We start from the raw sequence: 20,640 nt of genomic DNA on the forward strand, positions 1-20,640 counted from the left end.
TAAAGCTTCAAATATACTTCAACGAAAACAACTAGCACAATATTTAATTAAAACCCCCGGCGCGAAATTGCTTTAAAGAAAATGTTTTACTCAACTGTGAACAGTTTTCTGAAAAAATGAGTTTTTATGAAACAATGTACCATGCACAAAGTGCATTCGATATTTTGGGGCATGTTTATGAGAACTTTTTCTTTCATTCTATAGAAGGAACAATTCCTCAAAATATCTTCGGACATACCGCATATTTCAAAATTAAAGTAAAATGTGTGTCATATATTCTTAAGTTGTGAGCAAATAAAAATATGTAAGTTATGGAATAGGAATAAAAACTGTTAAAAAAAGAAAGTGTTCTTTTTGCAGAGAAACATTTACGTTACCCTAATTCTACTTGATCCTAAAGCTTCAAATATACTTCAACGAAAACAATTAGCACAATATTTAACTAAAACCCCCTGCGCCCGGGACGCCCCTCAAAAATTTTATTTTTTCCATTGCGAACACACGAAGCAATATTTGGACCATTCTTATAAGCATTTTTTTTTTATTTCCGCATTAGAAACTGTTCCTGAAAACATCTTCGAACATTTCGCAAGTTCAATTTTTTGTAAAATGTGGGTCATATGCTCCTAAGTTATGAACAAATAAAAAAAATATTTATGAATTGTGCTTAAGATAGCAAATGGACTTTTTCGCCGGATTTTGAATACAAGCAAAACATTTTCATCCATTACATTTTACTCTCTTTACCAGTAATATGGGTTTTGTGCAATTTCCAAAGTTTCATAACTTCCTGGCGTACGACACACATTTTACTAAATTTTAATGCTTTGGAAGGCGATTGACTCTGTCCTTCATAAAGGTGTTTTTATCAGAAAATCGTCAATTTTATCGCTGTTGATTGGATATTTCGGCTCAGCTATTGAAAGATTTGCCGAATTTTGCCTTAGAATTCTCAGTTCTTTGGCTCCGATTGAGTGTAAGTGAATTAAATGCAAAACCGGTTGTTAATGGCGTGTAGCAGCTGAGAGAGAATGGAAGGTTACTCGCATCCTTTTATTTACGTTAAACGTTATGGGTTTCGTCTCTTTTAAAACCACCATCATCAAAATTTTCCATCAACTTTGTCTCTGGTGAATTTTCAAACATCTTAATAATTTTTCGGGCTTTCCAGGCTGGAAACGACGATTAGAATACGAGTGGCATTCAATTAGTCGGCAAGACGTAGGTATTGGAAATGAGGGCGATACAGGAATCGATAAATTCTCCTTTATTAAAAGTCCTCGAAACTGTTTATGGAATTCCAATTTGAGCGGAGCACCTCGTTATGAACATTGCTTTCCTAATATTCAGTGCGGTTCATTAATGGAGTGTTAAAGTGTCCACTCGAATCGATAAGGAACACCCAAAAGCCGCCTTTGTTCAGCGATTTTTTCGGGGAAAAGTACGTTTTGATGAAATGAATAAAAACCGATGCGGAATTGATCGATTGCAATCGGTTTAACCGGTAAAGCGCTTGATGCTATTTAAAACAGAATCCAAAGCCAGTGGAGAATGAATCGGAAATATATGGTTAAATAATGGCATTTAGAAGCAAACAAAACGGGATTTATCAGAGGGTGAATATTTTATCGATTAGTGAGAAGGTTTTCGATGCGAACAATGTTTAGTTTCACCTTTAGCCTCATTTATCAATCATGGTATCAAAGATTCTCGAGTTTCGCTTAGATTCTGCAGGAAATTAAAAATTTATTAATGTTCCCAATCAGCAATGAACAAAAGCAGTAAAAAAGTTGAAGTTTTCACGGTTCGAGCATGAGATTAAATAGCGACAGCACGCGAAAACAGGCATCATTCAGTCGACGATTGCCCGGCCTAATATAGCTATTAAATATAACGATGTTAGCTGAGTGACACCCGAGAGCTATAAACAATTACAAGTCGATTTCATTTAATAGCTGTGCAGCGACAGGCAATTTTCCCTATTAATGGTAGCATGGAAAAACGGTTTTTCGCAGCAAAAACGGTTTAGAGTTTGTTTTTATTGCAAATTTATTGAAAACTCCGTATGGAAGCAACAGTAAAGTGTTGAGAGAGTAAAGAAGTAAGTGAGATTTTCCACTCACTCACTTTTATAGGAAGTTTTCGGAGAAATCCAGGAGTTTTTCAGTTACCAAGGCGAGTCGATAAACGCGGATTTTTCAAAAATTCGCCAAGAAAAATCCAAAAATTCCTCAATGCGACCCATAATATTACTTAAAAAGAGAAAATCGGCTACTTTAAGTGAGGAAAAGCTCACTTGAATTGGGAATTTCTGGAAATTCCCAGAATGTTTTAAGTTACTAAGCGGAAGCGGCTGGCCGTTGGAGCAGATAGACGGATTTTTAAAAAATGTCAAGAAAAAACAAAAAAATGTTTAAGACTGATCAGAATATCACTCGAAAGAGAAAATCTTCGGCATCTAATGAGGAAAACCTTACTTTAATAGGAAATTTCTGGAAATTTTTAGGATTTTTTCAGATACTAAATTGAAGCGATTGGTCGCTGGACGGACTGGATTTTAAAAAAATTCGCCACGGAAAAACCAAAAATTCCTCAATGCGACCCATAATATCACTCAAAAGAGAAAATCCGCTGCTTTAAGTGAGGAGAAACGCACTTGAATAGGAAATTTCTGGGAATTCCCAGCATGTTTTAAGTTGCTGAGCGGAAGCGGTTGGCCGGTGGAGCATATAGATGGATTTTAAAAAAATGTTAAGAAAAAGCCAAAACTTTTTTAAGCCTGCCCAGAACATCACTCGAAAGATAAAATCGTCGGCTTCTAATGAGGAAAACTTCACTTTAATAGGAAATTTTTGGGAATTCCCAGAAAGTTTTAACTTACTAAGCGGAAGTGATTGGCCGTTGGAACAGATAGACGGATATTTAAAAAACGTCAAGGAAAAACCAAAATTTTCTGAAGCCTGCCGAGAATATCACTCGAAAGAGAAACTCTTCGGCTTCTAATGAGGAAAACTTCACTTTAATATTTAATTTCTGGGAATTTTCAAGATTTTTCAGATACTAAATTGAAGCGATTGATCGCTGGACGGACTGGACTTTTGAAAAATTCGCCACGGAAAAACCAAAAATTMAYCAATGCGACCCATAATCTCACTCAAAAGAGAAAATCGGCTGCTTTARGTGAGGAAAAATGTAGTTGAACAGGAAATTTATGGAAATTCCCAGCATGTTTTAAGTTACTAAGCGGAAGCAACTGGCCGTTGGGGCCGATAGACGGGTTTTAAAAAAATGTCAAGAAAAAACCAAAAATTTCTTAAGCCTGTTCAGAATATCACTCGAAAGAGAAAATCTTCGGCTTCTAATGAGGAAAACGTCACTTTAATCGGAAATTTCTGGGAATTTTCAGAATTTTTTCAGATACTAAATCGAAGCGATTGGTCGTTGGTCAACGCGGACTTTCCAAAAATTCGCCAAGAAAAAACCGAAAATTCCTGACTACAGCCCGTCGTATCACTCGAAAGACAAAATCGGCTGCTTTAAGTGAGGAAAAACTCACTTTAATAGGAAATTTCTGGGAATTTTCAGGATTTTTTTAGATGGGAAATCAAGGCGATTGGTCGCTGGACAACAAGGATTTTTCAAAAATTCGTCAAGGAAAAACCAAAAATTTCTCAAGCCTGCCGAAAATATCTCTCGAAAGACAAAGTCTGCCGCTTCAGATGAGGAAAACCTCACTTAGGTAGGAAATTTCTGGAAATTTTTACGATTCTTTCAGATACTAAATCGAAGCGATTTGGACAACGCGGATTTTTCAAAAATTCGGCAAGGTAAAACGAAAACTCGTATCCAGAAGAATTGCGAAATCTTTGAGCAGAAACCAGGAACCGAATCCCAAGTCCTATTTTCAGCTTCTATCCCTAAAAGTAAGTTTTTCTACTATCATTTACGACATTCTGGAAGATTTTGATCTGATATCTTGCTTGACTGTTTGGGCACAAACCAAAAATAGTACGAAGTTGTATAAAATCTTCGTATTCTAAACACTGCGAACCTAAAGAACCTTGCAATGCATCATCAAATGCAGTAAAAAAGGGTAAATAATAAAAATACGTTACACAAAATGGAGCAGTGGCAGTCCGAGGAATTCTCGTTTAGAGCTCGATAGATAAAATTAGGTTCAACTCTAAAACTTCATTACTCAACGCGAAAGTTTGATTGGGCACTTAACTAATCATCTGGTGTGTTATCGTGACTTCACTGCTTAATTCAATTTGGAGGAACTTAATTAGGAGATTTGGCCCTCAATTGCAATTAAAGTTGCGAACTAATTGCTCTTGGAATGTGCAGAATAACAAGGACCTGATTTCAATTAATTTCAGCGGGTTTTGAAAAATAAAAGTACCGGGAAACTTGACTCCCAACGAGACTTTAGAGAAACGTCTCCAGTCGGGCAATTAGCCGGTGAAGAAAAAGACAAATTCCCATGCTGTTTACACTGGCCCATAACTTTCCCTTTTATTTACAATCCTCTCGAATTTAATGGAGCGACAAGGCCGGTCACTACAGTCATTAGAGGCAGGTTCTGCGTCTTTGGAACAATTATAGGTGGCTGGCACATTCCAGACCGTTCCTGAAGCCAAGCAGGCTGCACATTACCGCATTCCAGGCCTCCAATATCGTCCCGAAGTTATTCCCTTCGGTTTTCCGCTCCCTTATGCCCTCATGTCGGGTTTGAGGATTGAGGAATCGAACTTCATTTCAATAAACAATGGAAATCTCTAGCGCCATCAAGTGATCATTTTTTTATTGTATTAATTCTTATGTGGAACTTTGTTTGGGTTTGTAAAGTCTGCTGAAACCTAATTGATTGTTCCATCAGTATAAAGTGTCCGCATCCGAAGTTTAATAGTTCGAACCACTAGATTTGGCTCATCGAAGAGCGATCTTCTACATTGTGTAACACGCAAGCAAAAAGTTGTTTTGTTGCAGGCGAAACAGAGTCGCAAATGTATTCTTTAGTTGCATTTTTATAATTAAAACTCTTCAGGATCTTTTTGAGAGGAAAGCATTCGTACCTGATACCAATGGAGTGCTGTTGGAAGACTCGTAACCATCATCCAAAGTGGAAGTGGGAGTCGAATGAATCGTTGTCGTTTTCTTCAGATCTTCGTCGCTTTTCTCCGCGCAGATCGTGTCATTGCTGCCAAAATCTTCGGAAGAAACTCCATTTTGACCTGCAAATGAAAATCAGTCAGAACTCGTAATTTATATCTTAAAAAAACGGGTTTAATCGGAAAAAATGTTGTTTCTCTTTGTTTGCTGCCTTTGCGTGTTTAAAGTGGCTTTAATGCGTTTTGTGATTATCATTAACCTACTACTATTTATTTTCATTTTTCCCCAAAATCTTGCAATTGTCGTTCTAAATTGTGAAAGAGAAAAACTGCGAATAGAACAATCCCATATGGACATGACAATAATTTAATGCGCCTCCTCTAAGCAGAAAAACCACTACACGCTCGCATCACTGACTTTTTCACTCTAAACTAGTCCGATTGCCTGGGAAATGGAAGGAAACCGTGGAAAGGCGAATTAGCCAGGATTTTTTCCATTTATTTTGATGAGTTTTTACCAGTGCTGGAAATTAACTTGCAATGTAACTTCGAGGCAAGCGGGCTTGAGGTGCAACATTTTCAAATTTCATTCGACATCGACCTAATTGTATCCACTGGATTAAGCGATGCTTTTTAAGTGTTAAACTGGAAATTGCGCTTCAACCAAAATGCAACACATATACCGAGTGTCACATAATAACGCTTCTTATATACTGACGGTCTAAAGCGAACTTTTTACTAGTAGATACGATAGACACATTAGAGAACAATGTTTTTTCGGGGTTTTTCGAATAAAAGTACCAGCATTGAAAATAAGCGTGGTGCAAAGAGACTTTGTAACATTCCACGCCCAGTGGCCATTCAAACGGTCCAATAGAAACGCTGGTGTTGCCTGCAACACAAGCTGGGACGAGCCCATTTGCACCCCGGGTTTAAACGCCACATTTTTTTCATGAAATTTACCTTTGAAAAACATCTCGGAAATGCTCTTCGATTTGGTTTTCTTCTGCACTTGGGCGCTGCAGCTCTTCAGAAAATCCGCCGAACCTTTTCTCTTCTTTTCATCCTCCTGCTTCAGATTGTTCTGGATCGTCGATATTCTCGAGGAACTTTTCTGCTCGACGGCCAGTTTGTCCCGTTTAAAGGGTTTTAATGGAATGTTGTCGTACACGTGCGACATCGTATTTAGCGTTATTTAATAACTACATTAGTGATTAATAACTGAAACTGGCTTTGCTGACAGGGGCTTCAAGACGCCTACTAATTTAGCGCATTAACGAATTGCTCAGTAATGGATTGTTTTTGGCTAATTGCTGATGATTTGCTTGGATTATGGGAGTATTTGGACAAAACTTTTGTTGATTCCCATATTAGAAGCGGAGATTTTCAATAAAAATTCACTCAAAGCGCGCTTGGTTTAATGAAAAATTTAGTTAGCGAGACTTTAATAATGCGCGCCTTTTTACGGCCTAAAGGTCGGATTATGCAGCGCGTTTTAAAATTTCCAGGCCAGATTAAAGCTTAAAGCGTAAAGGGCCGTGCATGATAAAGTATAAACACATTTTCACGTACTTGAGTCGAACCTTTTAAAAACGGAAAATATCCTAAGCGTCCATATGCAGGTGGCGATTATGGTGGGTGCAACAAAGGCTTGGGGATTTCAGACGCATTTTATTCTTTTAAGCACTAGACAAATGGACGCGATTCTTAATGGAGAGGTTTTTATACTTCTGCAAAGCAAAAATGCCAGGCGCGCCTGTTTTACATTGCTTAGCAAACGTGCAACGGATCATGCAAAATTTGAATGTAAATAATTTTTTTTTAAGTTTTAAAACACACAATCAGCATCTAATACCATCAGTTAGCAGCCGGGAACAATCCAAAGCAATAATTTCCGTGCGAGGCGAAAGTTTGCGGAACTTTTCAAAGACAACACTAAACAAAGTTGGCAGAAGTGGGCCAACTGGTGAACTTTCGCGATCAAATCCTGGCCAAATCTAGTATGGATGGATTATGGCTGAAAAATGTGCAGGCGGCTTATGAATTTGTTATTCGCGCTGTTTGCATGGGAGAAGGAATGTCGACGTCGCACCAAACACGTCGCGACGCGTTGTGGCACCGCGAAAGGACGCCGGGAGATCATGAGGACCAAGATCTGGAGCCGAAGAAATCGCGCGCTTCTGGATCAGAATCGCATCATTCGAACAATCGCAATCAAGGCGAAGTGATTATTAAAATGGCCTGGATGGACATAAACGATTTTTGTCAATAGTTTGAGGATTTATTTTTGAACCGATTTAATTAAACTAAAGAAACCAAGTTAATCCTGAGAAAAATATGACTATAAAATAAGATCAAACAGTTTTAAGTACTTAAGTCTTTTTCTTCTGAGATTTGGTTTACAACAGTTCAGTTGCTCCTTCAACAATCTAGTTGTTCAGCGCAATAAAACGCTGAAAATTCATATCGAATATTACATTTAATTTCAAAGAGGTCGTTTCACTAAAACATTGTGAATGAATTTAAAAAAATGATCTCTTCCAAAACAAAATTGGTAAATTAGCGGCATAATTTTGCAACCCAAAAAGTGCCAAAAATTGGATGTAAAACTCTAACAAAATTACAGGCAAAATGAGTTCAGAAAAATTACTGTCTGGTATTTTATCTAAGACCGTGTACCGACGTTGCCGCATGTATATTCTGTAGCACCAGTTTTCTGAAGTGTCTTGGCATTGACTAGTAGTCTGTGGACTAGACACATAACCACCACATAACCTACTATAGTGTCATCCGTGAGTTTGTTTATATTTGTTTAAATTTATTTAAACAATGTTCGACAAAAATAATAATTAGCAAACAGTGTTTTAATTAGTGTATTTAACATGGTGGTGTGTCAATATTTTCTGCGAGGCACCTGTAAATTCGGCACTTATTGTCGCAATCAGCATCAAGCCCCAAGTATGTATACTATTACTTTAATTTAGTTATTTATTTATATTTTCCCATATATTTACTAACGTGTGTCGAAGCCTGAGAACGCACCACTGTACACAAGTGGAATATTAACATAAGTTCAGAATCCAAGGCAATAATAGTGTAAATGAATCTTTCAACTGTAAACTCTCTAAGTACCAGCACTTTTCACTACTTTGGCCAGCAAAAATAGCTTAATTTCATTACAAAGACTTGCTTTGACTGGGTTTGAGGTAAAATTCCTAATTTAATACCTGCAAAGAAATCTACGTGACCTTAATAATTCAGTCAAAACATAATAATCACGGTACTGAGCGAAAACGTAATTTGATTAAATTTATTTAAACAATGTTCGACAAAAACAATAATTAGCAAACAGTGTTATAATTAGTTTAATTAACATGGTGGTGTGTCAATACTTTCTGCGAGGCACCTGTAAATTCGGCACTTATTGTCGCAATCAGCATCAAGCCCCAAGTATGTATACTATTAATTTAATTTAATTATTTATTTATATTTCTCCATATATTTACTAACGCGTGTCGAAGCCTGAGAACACCCCACTGTACACAAGTGGAATATTAACATAAGTTCAGAATCCAAGGCAATATAGTGTAAATGAACCTTTCAATTGTAAACTCTCTAAGTACCAGCACTTTTCACTACTTAGGCCAGCAAAAAAAGCTTAATTTCATTACAAAGAGTTGCTTTGACTGGGTTTACGTGACCTTAATAGTTGAGTCGAAATATAATAATCACGATACTGAGAGAAAACGCAATTTGGTTTGATGTAGTGGAATTAACAGCGAAGTTTCCAGTGGAAATTGCTGATTGATCACTTTTCTGGAATCAGTCATAGGCGAGATTTCATGTTGTTCGCTAATCAACCGCATTAGCTTTGTTTGCGTTTGGAGACCGAGAAAATGGCAATCAAACACGATTCTTATCCGATCGCTGTGTTTGTTTATTGAACTTTTACCGCATTTCGCCCTTGTTTTCTGCTGTTGAATCACGTCAATTGCAGGCAACTATGCAAACTACGAGAGCACCAAACCGTCCACATCTATTCTTCGCCAAACGACGTTTAATGCCCAACCAGCTGCCCAGAAAACAGGACCAGAAAACTTCCAGGCAGCCCTGCGGTTTGCAGTTCATGAAGTAACAGGAGCGGAAAAGGGTGGACAATGGCTGTTCTCCACATTTGCGCCCTTCAAAGAAAAACCGGCGTTTCCTGGGTTTGAGGACCACAGCCAGGAAGAAATCCGCCTTGCCTACTACGAGGCCGTTCGGAATGGGACTGTTGATCAATATGTAAGTAAAGCGGTGCGTGGAAGTGGATGGATTTCACTGTTTCGGCGTTTTAGAAGCAACAGTTGCAGCAGCTCTACCAAACTGCATTGCTGAAGGTGCGCGCACTGCAGAATCCTTCTGAGGAAGTTAAGACAATTCTCCACAACATGTTCGAATGTCCGCCTTCTAGCTGTAGTGGAACGTATGGGCAGAACTCAATCTCAACGACAGTCAGTGCTATCCAGCAGCCTGCCAACATTTTCGCCTCTTCATTTGGACAACCGACTAACAGTTTCGGCAGTAATCCACAGCCTGCCGCAAATATCTTCGCCTCATCTCCCGCAAATAACCCCTTCGGCGCGCCTCAAACATCGACAAACATATTCGCCACTCAGTCTCCTCAAACGAACATATTTGGAGCGGCGGGGTCATTTTCAACAGGACAAAACGTGCCGCAACAATCGAATATGTTCGCAAGTTCTGCGCCAACCGCTGAGCCTTTTGCAAACCCTATGCAGCAATCAGGAAATATTTTCGCTACAGCCACCCAAAACCCGCAGAACGTGTTTGCTCAGAATGCAGTAGTGGAGCAAAAGCAGGCTCAGAATGTGTTTGCAGCCCCTGGGCCTCAGCAGAGTCTCTTTGGGGCTGCCCCTTCAAGCACTCCCTTGAATGCACCCCCTGCCAATTACTCTGCCTCCATTTTCGGGCAGCCTCAGTCGACAAATTCTGCGGGAGTTTCCGCTCCTGCATTGGATGCTAAATTGTATTCGGATCCTGCAGAATTGAGCGAGAAAGAGAAGGGTTGGTTTGCAAGTGATGCGCTGGATATTATGAACATCCCCGATAAACCGCCCTCGTATAACATGTGCTTTGGATGATCAACTTGTGTGATTTTTATGTGATATCTAGCATGTATATTTGTTGATTTTCTTTATTAAGAGCAATCGCAAGTCAGTTAATTACTGAAATTTTTCTTCTTCTATACACACGGTCGGCTGAACACAGAACACATAGCAATAATGTTTACTGTAGAAACTATTAAGGAGTTTTATTCGCCAGTTACAATATTTCAACCAGATGATTTCTTATGAGTAGACCTTATTTGAACAAGACTATAAATTATCTTCGGCGTTTTACTTTGGTTCGCCCCTTTTTCTTCTTTCTTGTGTGGTTGTTCACTTCCTTTTTGTTCACTTTAACACTCTTCGGGACTGGAATGCCCGTGCTCGGTCGCTTCGGCAGTATAAGGTTCTGTTCCACCAAATCGGCCAGTTTGCCTTGCTCAGCCAGCATCGACAGAAATGTGCATATAAACTCGTCGTAGTTGTGGGTCCTTCTGCAATCGTCTATCTGCAATTGATAAAAAAATTACCTATCAAATAGCCGGACTAATGGAACCTACTTTATATTTATTTTGTTTATCGTTTTCATCCTTGAGGCTCATCTCGCAAACGCATATTTCGTTTTCCAAGTTGCGCAGCAGAGCCAGCAAGTCCTTGGGAGCGAAAGTGTGCGGCTCTAAAATATCTTGGTTCTTCTTCTCGGCTATAACTGGATCTCCATCGCTTGTGTGCACTCTGGCGTGAACTCCGCCGCTGCTCGATTTCTTCTCCATGTTCTTACTTAGCTTGTCCTCCAAAGCTGCAAACATACCCATCAGCAGCTGCGTTAATTATGAATGTTACTTACCGTTGTTCTTTTCCTGTTCGGCCATTCTCAGGACAACAAACCGCTTTAAGTCTCTTGAATTGGGGCTATTTTGTGCCGCATTTGTCCAGTTCCAGCCTTGCGTCGGCGAATTAAAAGCTGAACTCGATCCAATATCGGACGGCGTGTCCGTTCCTGAAGTACTAGGCGCTGGCGACGTTTGAATAGTCAGAGGAGTTGAATAATCCAATGGACAAAGCGTCATGCTGCTGCTACTGGCAGCTACCGGTTCTTCAAGCGGCTGCTTGATCTCCTGCTTCAGTTCCTCATCTTCAATCTTCACCTCTTCGGCTTTTTTGGCTGGATCGCTTACATTCTCGGTTTTTCCGCCCTTGTCTTTGATTTTAACGATCTGCTGCAACGCATCCAGAACAATCTGCTTGTTGGTCCTCAGCATTTTCAACTTGTGCTGAATAGCCAGCCGTCTATCAGGAACAACTGCCATTAAATTGAACCTGATCTCGTTGTATTCATCCGCAGTGATTCCCAGTCGGTCCTGAATAACGCTGCGGAAATTATCTGTCCAATCCTGATCGCTGCACGGCCCATGATCAATTGGGAACGGCTTCAAACCATCGAGTTCGTAAAGGCGACCGCCTATTGGTACGAAGCTCACAAAATGAAATGCCTCACCTAAAAGACAGTCAGTGCTGATTATTCTTCGCTCTTTTCGCTGGAAAATTCACATTTCACAAACCTCGTCCAGTGAATCTGCCTGTTGATACACTGCTGCTCTTTTCCAGCCGTCTCTTGGCCTGCGGCATGGCATGTGAATTATGGGCACAAGCCAGTTCTGGAGTATTCCCAATAGCCCAGCCTTTATTCTCAGGCGACATGCCATGTGTATGAGCTTTGAGCCTGAACAACGTGTCGCCCAGATGGATATTTGCACAGTTTAGCAGAATGGAGATCAAGGCATGAGTGGCACATGAGTTCGGAACCATTTGCTGGGCAAAAAAGATGTTGTTGACAACATCTTCATCCTTCACAAAGGTCTCAGTTTGCTCGACGACTTTTCGTCTGGAGCGGCGCTCCTCCACCCAACGGAACAGGAATATGAACCCGTACACTTGGCTATCCAGGGGCTTGTTTAGGTCGTAAATCTCTTCGACTTGAACCCCTTTTACCCCAAAATCCTCCAACAGGAGGGTGAAAAGCCCCGGGTCACTTTCCAACTCCAGCCATCCTTCGGTGAGTTCTTTGATATCCACTGGCATGGCTTGGGCCTACATTAGCAACAAGGTAATGTGTGTACTTTTCACAATTTTTGTTTAGGAGCGGTTTCTCAGGGTTTGTTTATGTTTTTTTGTTTACATGCTTGACATTAGACAGCGGCGGTGCCAATGTGCGCTAAATGGTTTATGGGGCCAGGACAATTTCGCCGCTTTTGCTCAGGAGCGGTGTTTAATTTCTAGGGAAAGGGGGTTTCAAAACCCTCCTGCTTTGCATTACTTTGTCATAAAGCGCTTAAATTGGGCGTTTTTGCGGTTTCTCTTGGCGAAAGCTCTGTTTTTTGGCTAAGCCAATATGACACGCTCCGCAAGACTTGGCGGCGATGCAACTCACTTCTTCTTCCTGGGCATTGGAAAAGTTAATAGTGCTTTTAAAAGAGCTTTGAGAGTTTATTTCAACTCTTTGAAAAAAGCTGTGAAAAATTCTGGCGTTAAAACTCCAGAGAAAACTGATGAAATCATCAAGAACTGCTTTTTCTTTGGAAAAGTTGCGAGGTTATGTAAGGGAAAATGCTGGGTTATGGTCCTCTTTGCATGAGAAATTGGGAGGAGAAGAAGAATCGGAGATGCCAAAGTCAAATTTGTGAGCGCCGTAATCACTGGGAAAGCCTTCACTATTTCCTTTATTTTGAACCCTAAATTAGTGAATATTGGAAAAATGGGGTGTTAATTTCCACTGACACTCTCGTGCATCTTTTCGCCACATTTTCCTCTACATTACCATGTGATTTGTGCAGTGTAACCATTGAAGATTATTAGGTAAGTAGAGAAAGTTTCAATGACGGTGCCAGAACGTTTGTGTTATTCTCTACATTGGAATTCACTGTTCATTTACCTGTGAGAGTAAGTGTTTTTTGCCTTGTTATGTCCATTTCATCTAGTGCCTTTTTATGTATTAACAAATGGGGCTTAGTTCTTTCCTAGTTGGTTAGTTGTTCAGTAAGTTTGTTCGCCTGCTTTTCCAAGGATGTGTTTCCTCCTCATTAACATTTGGGTAATTTGATCAAACTACCGTAAAATTCGTACAACTATCTCGTAATTTCTGTTTACAATACAACGTAAATGGTTGCACAAAATATAAACAAACACTTGAAACTTTGAGTTTGGTGGGTCCCAATGTTGTTATTAACGGGAGTTTGAAATGCATGTTTTCCAGCTTCCAGTTTTTCGGTTGTTTCCAGCGATTATTTATTGAAGAGGGCAATTTACGACTTAGGAGAGACGTTATTTGCCCATTTTCCTCCGATTGCTGAAGCATTTCCTGTTTTAATAACAATATGTTCGCTCACCTTATAGACACTCCGTTTACTAACAACTTTTTTAATTAGTCGGCTATTGCTTGTGCAAATGCGTTTTTCGTAGCAATTTAGCGGAGCGTTTTCAAGCATTTGTAGCAATTTCGGGGTGAGTTTGAGTTAATTTTGAGTCATGGCTGTTTAATGTTTAAAAATGTCGACTATAGCGACTCTTACTGAGCTTCAAGAGCGACGCTTCTGATTCTGTTGCGTTCTGTTCTAATACGATCGATAAGACTTATAGAAGACCCTTTAATGCACAAATGTGATTTTGATAAAGCACCGAAGATCGACCTGCAAATCAGCTCGATCTTCTAAGGAGACTCTTTTTACAATTAACGAACCGGTTGAGCTACGAAACTGTTGTTTCTATTACGAGATTACGAGAAGTGCGTCAAATTGCATACCTTTTATGCCAAATATTATTTTATATATATTCTAGAAATAGAAATATTTCTAGTTTTGTACGCAAAATGTAAAAATTCAAGATAACTGCGAGTCTTCAGAAACGCTCTTATTCGTTGGCTCGTATTTAGACAACCGGTTGAGCTATAAAAGTCTGGTTTTCACTGCGATATAGAGGTTTAAATTGTGCACTTTTTTAGACCAAAATAATTGGAAAAATGTTTCTAGTTTTCACGCAAAATCTGAAAATTCAAAATAACTGCAAAACTTCAGAAACGCTCTTATTCGTTGGCTCGTATTTAGACAACCGGTTGAGCTATGAAAGTCTGGTTTTCAGTGCGATATAGAGGTTTAAATTGTATACTTTTTTAGACCAAAATAATTGGAAAAATGTTTCTAGTTTTCACGCAAAATCTGAAAATTCAAAATAACTGCAAAACTTTACAAACGCTCTTATTCGTTGGCTCGTATTTAGGCAACCGGTTGGGCTATGAAAGTTTTGTTTTCACTGCGATATAGAAGTTTAAATTGTATACTTTTTTAGACCAAAATAATTCGAAAAATGTTTCTAGTTTTCACGCAAAATGTGAAAATTCAAGATAACTGCGAGTCTTCATAAACGCTCTTATTTGTTGGCTCATATTTAGACAACAGGTTGAGCTATAAAAGTCTGGTTTTCATTGCGATATAGAGGTTTAAATTGTGTACTTTTTTAGACCAAAATAATTGGAAAAAAGTTTCTAGTTTTCACGCAAAGTGTGAAAATTCAAGATTACTGCGAGTCTTCATAAACGCTCTTATTTGTTGGCTCGTATTCAGACAACCGGTTGAGCTATAAAAGTCTGGTTTTCATTGCAATATAGAGGTTTAAATTGTGTACTTTTTTAGACCAAAAATAATTCGAAAAATGTGAAAATTCAAGATAACTGCGAAACTTCAGAAACGCTCTTATTCGTTGGCTCGTAGTTAGAGAACCGGTAGAGCTATAAAAGTGCTTTTCATTGCAATATAAAGGTTTAAATTGTGTACTTTTTTAGACCAAAAATAATTCGAAAAATGTTTCTAGTCTTCACGCAAAATGTGAAAATTCAAGATAATTGCGAAACTTCAGAAACGCTCTTATTCGTTGGCTCGTATTTAGACAACCGGTTGATCTATGAAAGTCTGCTTTTCATTGCAATATAGAGGTTTAAATTTGTGTACTTTTCTAGACCAAAAATAATTCGATAACTGATTCTAGTTTTCACGCAAAATGTGAAAATTCAAGATAACTGCGAGTCTTCATAAACGCTCTTATTCGTTGGCTCGTATTTAGACAACCGGTTGAGCTATGAAAGTCTGGTTTTCACTGCGATATAGAGGTTTAAATTGTATACTTTTTTAGACCAAAATAATTGGAAAAATGTGAAAATTCAAGATAACTGCGAGTCTTCATAAACGCTCTTATTTGTTGGCTCGTATTTAGACAACCGGTTGAGCTATGAAAGTCTGGTTTTCATTGCGATATAGAGGTTTAAATTGTGTACTTTTTAGACCAAAAATGATTCGAAAAATGTTTCTAGTTTTCACGCAAAATGCGACAATTCAAGATAACTGCGAAACTTCAGAAACGCTCTTATTCGTTGGCTCGTATTTAGAGAACCGGTAGAGCTATAAAAGTCTGCTTTTCATTGCAATATAAAGGTTTAAATTGTGTACTTTTTAGACCAAAAATGATTCGAAAAATGTTTCTAGTTTTCACGCAAAATGCGACAATTCAAGATAACGGCGAGTCTTCACAACCTTTTTTTTATCTCCTAAAGATGCTCGTTTTTAATTTAGCGTATACAAACCAAAGCAATTGAGAATTTGAAATCTATAAGGCGACTGTAAGAAGACTTAAAGGAATAAATGATGAAAATTTGATACAGATCGAAGCGAAGGCTGATTTTTTATAAAGCGCCGAAGATCGAGCTGCAAATCCGGTCATTCTCCCAAAAATACGTTTTCCAAACTTTATCGACGCTTAATGAGCAAATCTATGCAGTGGAACACATTTGGAATGCATTCAACATGAAAGAAGGTGTTTGTTGTGTTGTTAGAGCAACTGCGTCTTTTTTTCTCTGGTGAAAGCTGTTGGTCTTTTCATGAGAAATATTCCGGAAACTGGTCATCAGCAGTGAATTTTCCAACAAATTGTTGAACATGTTTCAAGCACGATTTGCTTCAAGGTTGCCCACCAGTAGCTTGCTGGTGCAATTTGATGTGGCCTTGACATTGAACCTCGGTAACTACCTACCAGCCCACCTTTTGCGCGCTTCAAGGCAGACAACAAAGTTGGTATAGGCCATGAATAATTATAATAAATTAAAATGCGAAATTTCTATAGCGAGATGTGCACGTTCCAGCCATCCATCCATTCGAGCTATTACGTTTATCAATGCAATTATGTGCATTTATGCGCTGACGCTTCAGGAACGGAGCTTAGCATCTTTCGTTTGGCTAATTCGTTACCTCACCAGTATGTTAATTCATCACATTTTTTGCAAGCGATCAAATGAAGCGTCTGAATTGCTATCAGCAGCAATGGGATGGTAGCTAAAATAATTATTGCTGAAGAATTAATATACCTACAATACTAATAGACGAAGTTAGTAGATTGGGTGAAGCAAGCTGATAAAAATTAATGTTGCATGAACGAACTGCATAATTGCGCCCCAAATATAAATATAACCATTCATTTTTTTTTGGATATTTAGTGAGTACCAAGAAACGTAATTCTCCCAAAAAACCTCAGATATTCGTAAAATACTTCGATATAAATTCAATAACAGTGTATGTGTTTGCACGCTTTACTCATTGCAGCTCAATATTTTTGCTTTTCCTAAAATCCATCAGTAAAATTTGCAAAATAAGAAATAGATTTGTGTAAATTTTGTGGTAAATTCCGGTCCTGTGGATGCGCTAGTTTTGAACGACATGATCGAGCCGTTCAGCACGCCAATGCCAATCGAAAAATGCACAAAAATAGTAAATGTTTATAAAATCGGAAATCCAACTGAATCCTGACTGGCTGGAGTCCACAGCCACCATATGGGTTAATCGGTTTCTATTCTGGCTGGTCGGAGCCCACACCAATCTGCATCCCAAAGCCGAATGATTCTTCAGTTTCGGTAAATATTTGGTAGTTGGCAGTTGAACGCAAATTTGTGTCGGTTTCTTTCAATTCGATTTTCTCAGCAAAATGTTCGAGTTCTGTGACGGAATACACTTCTGATTTGTGCCGCTATCAAAGTGCTTCATGATACGCTAATTAACGCTTCAGTTGTTCTGTTTTCCACACAGTTTTACCTAAATATGGATTGCTGGATGCGGAACATGGTATGTCATCATTTTTGTAATAAGTTTTTTGGCTGAAAACGGAGGCGGTTGCCAAACATGTGGATGCCTACACTTTCTGCAATCAAGCTAATCAGACATGGAGTGAATTACTGGATGTTTAAGTGTGTTAAATATAGGAAACTTTTCAACTCAAAATTAAATTTTATGGGGTTTTAGAGATCTTAAGTAACTTTTTCTTTTTCGTACATATCTTGATGGTTTCGGCAAAAGTGGGTATTTTTGTTTTTGGAAACATTTCCTGTTCATATTTTCATAAGCAATTTGTTTTGCCAAAACATTGTTTTTTCTCTAAAGTGCTTATATATTTTTTTTAAGTCGCCACTTTCAAGCGCTAATCAAAATCATGCGCTGTCACTGTTTAGTTTTTTTTCCTAAAGCCCTCTAATCCACAAGAAAAACTGGATAACCCCTGACTTATCTTTTCGCAATCAACCAAGTCGAATCTGACCCTCGGATACTCTTGCCACTTTCACTCTTATAGTGAGTGAATAGATATTTATTTTCCTGACGTTTTGCAAGCACGAGTGACTTGACTCTTCAGAGATGCGACCCTAATTGCCGAAAAACATTGAGTAAATTGACACGTATAACCGGCGATTTAGCGCTTATAGGCCTGCCAGTTTGCCTATCATTTACATGGCGCTGTCAAAAAAGGGCCTACTATACGAGCAATCGCGGGCTAATCCGGAAACTTTCAAACAGTATTGGGAATGCCGAGTGAATTTTACATTTATGTCAATATGTCTTAAACACTGTGCCAGTAAATAATGAAGCTGATCGCAGCTATTGCTTGAAACTGATGACTTTTCCGGCGTTTTGGGCCATGGGGAAAATTTTTCCTGGCGTTTCCCAAGCAGGAGTGGCTTGTATCTTCTCAGCAGAGCACCACTCTGAGGATACTCGCCACTTCTGCCAGCGAAACATCAGGAATACTTTATGCTATTGAATGTAGCCATTGTTGGTTTCTTTGACATCACAGTTCAGGGCTGAAATGATAATTTTAAGAATAATTACCGTTGACCCGTTAATTTAAAATAGCTGATAACGGTGGACGCTGTTTTATTATCTCAGATAATTTTCGAAAATGCTGTTAAATCGTCTAATTAGAAGAATTTAAGTCAAGTGAAGCGAATTGTTATCAACTGGATGTTTACCGAAGTGGGGATATTATTAACATTCGTACTATTTTGTTTGTTTGAAAAACCGAAACCAATAGGAATGAACTGTTTGGTTGGCAACCTTTTACTTGCATGATTTGGCAGCCAAAAAGAAAATGTTCGACGTGATGCCACCAAAAAATACCTAATTTTCGGCAATGTTTTTCATAAATAACTGCATTTAAAATAAGGTTTTCAGTGTTGAAATGCTTGTGCGTTTTTTATATTTGATTGAAAAAAATGGACAATCAATTTGTTAATTAATCTCAGCTGAACATTTAGGAAGCCGATGAAACGCTTTATCTCTGTGCCATTTATTTGACTCACAAATCAATTTAGCCCCACTTATCATCACTATTTATAGTAGTTCCATTGCAGTATTACACCATCTAATTAAAAATATTAATTTTTATACAATTTCGATTAAAATTTATCATTTCTACTCTTGGGTATTGGGCAATAAACCAAGATAAGGTCTATTTAATATTTTTTCCTTATAGTTTCTCAAGTTTCTCAGACGCTTTATGGTAGTGAAACCTACAGAATTTTAGGAGAATTTTGCAAACTAAGACTTTTAATTTACATTTAATCCGTGAGTTATTAGCAGTCAGACGCAGTCTTGAGAATAGTAAGTAATGAAAATTTAAAAAACGCAATAAGAATTTATCCGTTTTTTAATTTATGTAAATTTTTCAAATACCACAATCAACTTTTTTCCCTTGTCAATAATTAGAACGGATTATTTCGTAAAAAAAACCAGTTTTAAGTGGCAGAGTGGAACGTGACGCACAGCATTAATTTCATAGTTAAGTTTTTGGCGTAATTCCGTGTTTTTTGATATTGATGAAAAAAACATGTTTTTTTCTTATGCAATGTTTTATTGATAAATTAGTAACTGCGCGACTTACGATATCATTGATTCCCCAATTAATATTCTACAATAAGTTGGCAAAGTAGAGCTTCGGCGATTTGACCATTTTTTTCACTCTCATCCTCTAGAGCTCGTTTCTCGATATCCAGGACTGACGCCTGGATGCGGAGTTCAACAGTCGATAAAGGAAGCTTCAATTAAAACTTGATGTAAATCTGGTTAAATTCTAAACAAAAAGGTTATTTTTATGAGTTGACGAATTTTCCGAATCTTTAGGCGATTGTACCGTTCTTCCACTTTTATGCTCTACAGCCCATTACTCCAAGTTGATGTCAAATATGAGAACCGAAGCTTGTAACAAACGGTAAAGGAAGCTTCAATAAAAATTGGGTGGCAATTTGCCTTCATTCGCAAAAGTGGTTTGCATTAAATTAATTTTTAAAGTTTTCTCATTCTTAGGCGATTTTGCCATTTTTGGACTTTCATACCTATTCTGGAGCTCGTTACTCAAAGTTGAGGACAAGGATGAGGGTGTGGGTTTCAAAATTCGATAAAGGAAGCTTCATTTACGTGTCGGCGTCAATTTGCCTCTATTCGCAAAAGTGGTTTTAATTACATGAATTTTTAAAGTTTTCTAATTCTTAGGCCATTTTGCCGTTTTTGCACTTTCATCCTTTGGAGCTCATTACTCAAAGCTGAGTACAAATATGAGTATGGGGGCTTCAACAGTCGATAAGTAAAGCTTCACGATTCGATGTGAATTTGCCTCTATTAGCAAAAGTGGTTTAAATTACATGAATTTTTAAAGTTTCCTAATTCTTACGTCATTTTGCCGTTTTTGCACTTTCATCTTCTGGAGCGCTTTACTCAAAGTTGAGGACAAGTCTGAAGGTGCGGGTTTCAACATTCAATAAAGGAAGTTTCACTTAAGATTTGATTTCAATTCGACTTCCGTCGCAAAAGTGTTTTAAATTACATGAATTTTTAAAATTTCCTAATTCTTAGGCGATTTGGTCAGTTTTGTACTTTCACATTAAGAGCCCCTTACTCAAGATTGGGGACAAGTATGAGGGTCCGGGTTTTAACATTCGATAAAGGAAGCTTCAGTTAAAATTTGTTTGCAATTTGCTTTCATTTGCAGACGTGGTTTAAATTACATGAATTTTTTAAGTTTTCTAATTTTTAGGCGATTTAGCCATTTTTTTACTTTCATAT

General features: G+C 38.2%; 4 protein-coding genes across 9 annotated transcripts in view; 2 read left to right on the forward strand and 2 right to left on the reverse strand.

Annotated features, from left to right (window-relative positions):
• Nucleotides 1–6,485, reverse strand: part of LOC109546959 (sodium-dependent noradrenaline transporter) — a 13,477-nt gene extending 6,992 nt beyond the window's left edge. Inside the window, exons 1-2 of the mRNA XM_048661930.1 lie at nucleotides 6,075–6,485; nucleotides 5,076–5,234 (exon numbers count right to left, since the gene is read on the reverse strand). Of these exons, the coding sequence (XP_048517887.1) occupies nucleotides 5,076–5,234; nucleotides 6,075–6,291 (376 nt within the window). The 5' untranslated portion in view covers nucleotides 6,292–6,485. The remainder of the gene's footprint in view (nucleotides 1–5,075; nucleotides 5,235–6,074) is intronic.
• Nucleotides 6,486–7,850: 1,365 nt separating this feature from the next.
• LOC109546967 (nucleoporin AMO1) lies at nucleotides 7,851–10,501 on the forward strand. 2 transcript variants are annotated; one of them, XM_019918158.2, is made up of 3 exons: nucleotides 7,851–8,069; nucleotides 9,109–9,395; nucleotides 9,449–10,501. In XM_019918158.2, the coding sequence occupies exons 1-3, from the start codon at nucleotides 7,994–7,996 to the stop codon at nucleotides 10,253–10,255; spliced, it is 1,170 nt and encodes a 389-aa protein (XP_019773717.2). In that variant the 5' UTR covers nucleotides 7,851–7,993; the 3' UTR covers nucleotides 10,256–10,501. The 2 variants fall into 2 exon arrangements, with proteins under 2 accessions (XP_019773717.2, XP_048518264.1); XM_048662307.1 differs by lacking the exon at nucleotides 7,851–8,069 and adding an exon at nucleotides 8,438–8,561.
• On the reverse strand, nucleotides 10,411–12,402 carry LOC109546965 (ubiquitin carboxyl-terminal hydrolase calypso). Of its 2 annotated transcripts, none has more exons than XM_019918151.2 (4): nucleotides 11,782–12,402; nucleotides 11,067–11,717; nucleotides 10,780–11,018; nucleotides 10,411–10,723 (listed from the first exon to the last, which is right to left on the reverse strand). In XM_019918151.2, exons 1-4 carry the CDS (start codon nucleotides 12,299–12,301, stop codon nucleotides 10,568–10,570), a joined length of 1,566 nt encoding a protein of 521 aa, XP_019773710.2. In that variant the 5' UTR covers nucleotides 12,302–12,402; the 3' UTR covers nucleotides 10,411–10,567. The 2 variants fall into 2 exon arrangements, with proteins under 2 accessions (XP_019773710.2, XP_019773709.2); XM_019918150.2 differs by having other exon boundaries at nucleotides 10,411–10,727; nucleotides 11,782–12,401.
• Nucleotides 12,403–12,860: 458 nt separating this feature from the next.
• The window catches only part of LOC109546966 (steroid hormone receptor ERR2), an 11,936-nt gene continuing 4,156 nt past the window's right edge, over nucleotides 12,861–20,640 (forward strand). The window contains exon 1 of one of the 4 annotated variants that reach the window (XM_019918155.2): nucleotides 12,861–13,075. Coding sequence is in view for 2 of the 4 variants with exons in the window: in XM_019918152.2 (XP_019773711.2) it covers nucleotides 17,353–17,376 (24 nt within the window). In the remaining 2 variants the exon portion in view is untranslated. Of the gene's footprint in view, nucleotides 13,076–17,021; nucleotides 17,377–20,640 lie in introns of those variants that run through there. The other 3 variants (XM_019918152.2, XM_048662306.1, XM_019918157.2) reach the window with 3 other exon arrangements.

Source organism: Dendroctonus ponderosae, unplaced genomic scaffold (genome assembly GCF_020466585.1).
Source record: "Dendroctonus ponderosae isolate FM_Combo_2020 unplaced genomic scaffold, Dpon_F_20191213v2 Dpon_F_20191213_10, whole genome shotgun sequence".
NCBI classification, from domain to species: Eukaryota; Metazoa; Arthropoda; class Insecta; order Coleoptera; family Curculionidae; genus Dendroctonus; species Dendroctonus ponderosae.